A 5500-nucleotide genomic window follows, 5' to 3' on the forward strand; every position below is an offset into this window, starting at 1 on the left:
CGCATTGCGGTCAGCCCGAGCAATGAAAAGTTTAATGCTGAAAGTTGGAAAGACAGCAAGTACAGTACAGTACTGTCTCGATGTCAGAAATGGCACAAGTTTCGCGAAATGAAAAGACGCACACTGAATATGTCTGCGAACAGCACTAGTATTTGTGGGGGGAAGGTTACGTCATCTCACTGCAAGTTGTGACAGCGCGTAATCGAACTCCATTGGACGACGCAGTACCCTTCTGACTTTGGCGGTGCGCAGCGCTAGAAATGTGAATGGAGTAACTTACTTTTGTTGAGTTTTGGTTGCAAAGGGGGTCTTTAAGTTGGACACACTTGACGTGGTAAATTGGGGCCCTCAGGGTTAGTCAGTGGTTGTGCCGTACCCGCTTTTCCTTTCCCCGTCCCAGCTCCACGTCTTTTATGAATCTTCTAGGCACTACTGCTTAGAACAATACGGTAGAGGATAGACCCAAATAAGCTACCATTTCAGTATAGAACTAACCCCAATACAATAATTTTCAGAGATCCTTTCTATTAATTCCCCGCTCATCGTTTTGAACTCTACTACGTACCATATTTCATGCGCAAGGGCTTTGCTGCCGAGGAGCGCAATTGCGCGTGGCTCCGGGGCCACGCGGTACAGCGCGAAGTCTTCGAGCGGCCGGACTTCCGTTGGCGGTGTGACAGCGCACCCAAAACTGGAGATCGGCGAACCGCCTGCCAAACTGGGATGCCTTAGGACCGCTACCTTGCCTCCTTTCATTATCCGTTTTTGTCCTTCCTAGTCTCATTGTCTTGGAAATTGAATGTGATCATAGACGAAGGCGAGACACGAGCTGGTTTGAAGACAGGGCACACAAGAAGAATGCACCAGTTCAGGTGACAAGCCACGCAGATCCATTCATAGAGGTCCTTTCGGATATCACGGCCATCTACTTCACCTAGCGTGTGCCGTTTCGGGTGATTCTCGAGTTTCCTTGGCCTGATTATCTGACAGACATTTATGGCTGGCTGATAATGAGCAAGTTCGCAAGAGTACCGTAGAGCAATGAGAGAAGAACTGGTGACCTTAAAGAAAATAGGTGGTTGCAGCAATTCGAAAGGTCGACAGCTCTGAATTTTTGTAGTTTACTCGCAGTACTAGTAATTCAACTACACGCAGCACCTGAATTCAGTTCAATGATAACTAAGGAAAGGGCAAAAATTGAATATTCTTTGGAGATTCGGTCTGTCGCCGCCACCAGTGCCAAGCACGGCGCATTGCCGAATCTGTACCAGGGCAAAGGCTTGACGACTCCTACCCATGCACATCAAACCTTACGAGAATGGCCGTCGTAACTACAATTACCCCGGCTCCACAGAGTGTAGCAATAAATTTCCGGCCATGCCACTTTTCATGCTGCACAAATTCTTCGGCCATCGATTCATAGACTCCGATATAAATAAAAGTGCCAGCGGAGACGGCGAACAATACACCCTGAGCCTTTTCAGGCAATTGCGAAAGAGCAGCGCCGATGCCGATTCCGAATGGAACCATCCCAGAAAAAATAAGAAACAGTACTATGATAGCCCAGTAAGATAGCGACCGAGAAAGCTTGAACGAAAGGGCCAGCGACGTCGCCCAGCGGTGGGACACCGTCGCAATAAAGATGTTCAGCACAGTGTCAAACTCTTGAGATAGACCTAATGCCATGGATTCGAACAGGCTGTGTGCAGAAACACCGAGGATTTGGATCAGACCGTGTACGAATTCCCTGGACTTGAAGCCGACAGAGACTAGCTCTTTTTCGTTTTCTGGTTCTACTTTCTTCATTGAAGCTACTTCGTTTTCTTCTACATCTCGATCTACGGGACTGCTTTTTAGTGCAGCTTGATCATCATGCGCAGGGCGACTTCGAGATAGCTTTGGAATGAGAATCTGTTCTACGAAAAACAGAAAGTAGAATGAGAGCATGAGCACGAGGGCAGCCCATGGAAACTCTGCGCTATGGCCCCCATGTCCTTCCTCCTCATCGTGCTCCTCATCATCCTCCTGTCGTTCATTGTGATGGATCTCCGAACTCTCACCACCTCCAAGTAGCTCCATAGCTTCAGGAAAGACATGTAACATGCCAGCAGCGAAAAAAACACCAGCAGAAAGAGCATTTCCAAAATGCATGGATATATGAAAGGCCCGTGCGGCCGTGAGTCGCTTTACGAAGTAAGCAGCATGGCCGAAGAGAAGCCCCTCAAACAGGAGAATCACAGCGAAGCCGACTTTCCATCGCGTAAGACATGAGCCATGGCAAGAATCCTGCTCCTCGTGTTCCTCGTGAACAACTGAGAGCAGAGGCAAGGCGTCGTGCAGGGCGGCGAGAGGTGACATGATGAAGGCACTAGTGCGAGGAGGTTGTGGTTCAAGCCGAGAGAAATTTCGGCACCGGTTCGGTTGCGGTCATTAAGTAGAGAAAAAAAAAACGAACTGGTGCCGAGAGCCTACGCCTTGCGTGCGCTTGTGCCCTCGATCTAATTTTTTTTTATTTTTCGTATTCTCATGTCACGCCATATGGGTTTATTTATCTAACTTTTCAAGTCGATTGGTGCCACGCCTTCATACACCTGCACTGTATGACATGCTGCACCGGTGCAATAGAGGGATTACGCAACGAGAATTTTTACTCAAAACATCCAAAATTCACATGCAAATTTCGACATGTGTAGCGATGTACTGACCGAAAATCGCAAGTCATTTGAGATTTCGCATCTCATGAGTACGACATCTCCTGCTCGACCCTTCCCTTGTGCGGTGTGGTAAAAGGGAGTGCCCCCCGGCCAGGGGACAGGTGGTGAGGGATGTGCACAGTATATGTAGTAGCGATATCGGACAGAGCTGTAAGGAAAGGAACGTAGGGGAAGATTAGAAAAGATGAGCGTTAGCGATATCCAACAGTCGCCGCGATCTGACTTGTAGTGAGGTGAATGGAAGCGGGGAAGTGGTGAGGAAGCAGAGGCCGTGGTGTTTGAGCGTGCTTGTGATGGTGATGAGCAGCAGAGGTTGGAGCTGTTGGAGCGTGCTGTAAGAGGGGGTGCTTGACGGTCGCCGAAGATTTTCAACTGTACGGCTACAGATGAAAATCTTGATACTGTAAAGTTGAACTCGCGATCACTTGCGTTAAGCATCGGTGCGCAGCAGAATGCGCCACGGGACCATAACCTATGGTAAAAGGGAGTGCCCCCTGGCCAGGGGACAGGTGGTGAAGGATGTGCACGGAATATGTACATGTAGTAGCGATATCCAACATGCGGCAAAAGAACCTACAAATCGGAAGAGCAAGAGGCAGCGAGGGATGGGTCGATATCAAATTCATGGCAGTATTTTTTGCGTCCTAAGGGTGACCCCGCCGCGCCTTGCCCAAAATCGCAAAAAGCAGACAGTTGTCCTCCGGTAATTGGATCTACTATCTTTTAATCAAGCCGCGCTTTGGGGGAGGTGGTGATTCAGAGATGAACCCCATCGCGCCTGTAACACGATACATCTATTCATATTCAGGGTCACCCCAATTAGGCTACAAGTATGTCGTAGAAATACATTTGGCGCAAAGAAGCAAGCTAATGCACGCGTCTGTTCCACAATTGGCGGCAAGTTTTGCTCGTCACTTGCCCGCTCTCCATAATATGTAGGCTCCTGTTTGGGAATTATCAACTCGGCAAGTACACCACGCTTTCAATTCGCGGCGTTCTCAGACACTGCGCTCTCAGCAACGCACAGGGCAAGATTCTCCTCGTCTGACCACCCCAGTCCCTTACCCTTTTTCCTCACTCTTAATGCCGAGTCATCAGTCCTAGTAACCACCTCAGCCATTGCCTGCACTTCTCAGAAGACGAGAAGGAGGGAGAAGATGGGAAATGTCCACGAGCGAAGGCTGCACAACACTCCTTTTTGCGTCCCACACTATTGATGGGACTTCAGTCAAAACAGCCCCAAAGCCATTTGGAAGAGCTTTGGTAGAGCTGTAAGCACATGAAATTCAGATGTTTTCTGTACCGTTACTATAGAACGAAGCTCGCCCAAACGGCGCTTTGGACAAAAATCTCGACCAAATAATTTTGGTTTGGAAAAGAATCCTTCCCAAATTCTAAACTTTAGGACAAATGGTGGCGCAGTGGGGTTCAAAATTTCTTCCATCGGTCCGAACTTTAGTCCATCGGTCCAAACTTTAGTGGTTGGAATTTTAGGACAGAAATTTTGTTGGCGGTGGGGTCACCCTAAGATGGGGGGGAAGCAAACACCGGTTTTATTTGTGTCTGTCTTGAAAATGGTGGGCAGGATGACGGGAAAGGAAGGGAAAAAGAAGGGAAAAGAAGGGAAAAGAAGGGAAAAGAAGGGAAAAGAAGGGAAAAGAAGGGAAAAGAAGGGAAAAGAAGGGAAAAGAAGGGAAAAGAAGTTGTCTCGCAAGCGGATACTCATGGGAGAATGAATAAGAGAATTTTTCTTACATACCCTTTTTATTTTGGAATTTTCCTTACATACCCCTTTTTTATGAGCCCCTTTTCTTTGGAGCGCTAGATTGAATACGTGAAGAGGTGAAGAGCGCGTCGCAAAAATGAGTTTGATCAAAGGGAGCACGCTCCCAGACAAGCACACCATCTTGATGGCATCCTTGGCCATGTGCGCCACCGTGGGCCGATCCCATAAGGCAAAAAAATCGGACTCTGGGCGCCTGCGTATACAGCCGCGATTTCGGGTTGTTTTTTATTTTTGCTTTTTGCTTGTTTATTCATGCAGAAACTGAGAAACTTCATGATTCTTCATGAAGAAGCGACTTCAGACAATGGTAGCCACGACTTACACGTTACATCGCCATGATGGAGATGGGCTACAGGGACCCTAGGAAGGCATGGGGGATCTCGATTTCGATGGTTGATCGCGATTATCGGTGGGTCGCCTGAAGAAGGCCGAAGTGGTGATTTTTTCATTTTGCAGCATTATCTGGCAGTTTTTGCGCGCAATTGCGCGCAAAAACATGATTTAATGAAATCGCGGGTATACAGTAAGTACAGTGCCCCTCCCAGGAGTGCTCATACATCGTGAACGCCCATCCAGACAGCAGGGCAAACAACGGGTTGTGGAAAGTGGGGTCGCAGCGCCTCAACGAGTCGCGTTGCTCTCATGTGGTCAAGTTGGGAAATACTGTACGCTACGACTTGCGAAGCCCAAGACACTGTGTACCTCGACTGGAAAGTCGTTCTAGGATGAGGTGAAGACAAGGGCACGTAAGAAAAATTCCAAAATAAAAGGGGTACGTAAGAAAAACAATATTCTCATGAATATATGAAAGGTGGGAACGGAAATACTGTAGGAAGTTCTGTGCGATGGTCGCCGGTTTTGCTTTCAAAAAATTTTAGGTCAGAGGGGGAATAGGGGATTGGCGCGGGGGGGGGGGGGGGGGGGGGGGGGGGGGGGGGGAAAAGGGTTTTTAAGAGTCCCAAAAACAGGGGGTAACGAGCTATCCCTTTTTGAAAAGGGG

The 5500-nt window shown here is 48.4% G+C and overlaps 1 protein-coding gene; it reads right to left on the minus strand.

Annotated features, from left to right (window-relative positions):
• Nucleotides 1-1109: 1109 nt before the first annotated feature.
• On the minus strand, nucleotides 1110-2358 carry CHC_T00004057001 (hypothetical protein). XM_005715308.1 is given in 2 exon segments: nucleotides 1110-1290; nucleotides 1291-2358. 1 exon segment carries the CDS (start codon nucleotides 2356-2358, stop codon nucleotides 1291-1293), a length of 1068 nt encoding a protein of 355 aa, XP_005715365.1. The 3' UTR covers nucleotides 1110-1290.
• Between the last annotated feature and the right edge of the window lie 3142 nt (nucleotides 2359-5500).

The sequence above is a fragment of the Chondrus crispus genome, genomic scaffold (assembly GCF_000350225.1).
Source record: "Chondrus crispus Stackhouse genomic scaffold, scaffold_210, whole genome shotgun sequence".
NCBI lineage: Eukaryota > Rhodophyta > Florideophyceae > Gigartinales > Gigartinaceae > Chondrus > Chondrus crispus.

Bases quoted from the DNA above. Each gene is read 5' to 3' on its own strand.
- CHC_T00004057001 (XM_005715308.1), bottom strand. From the start codon at position 2,358: ATGTCACCTCTCGCCGCCCTGCACGACGCCTTGCCTCTGCTCTCAGTT.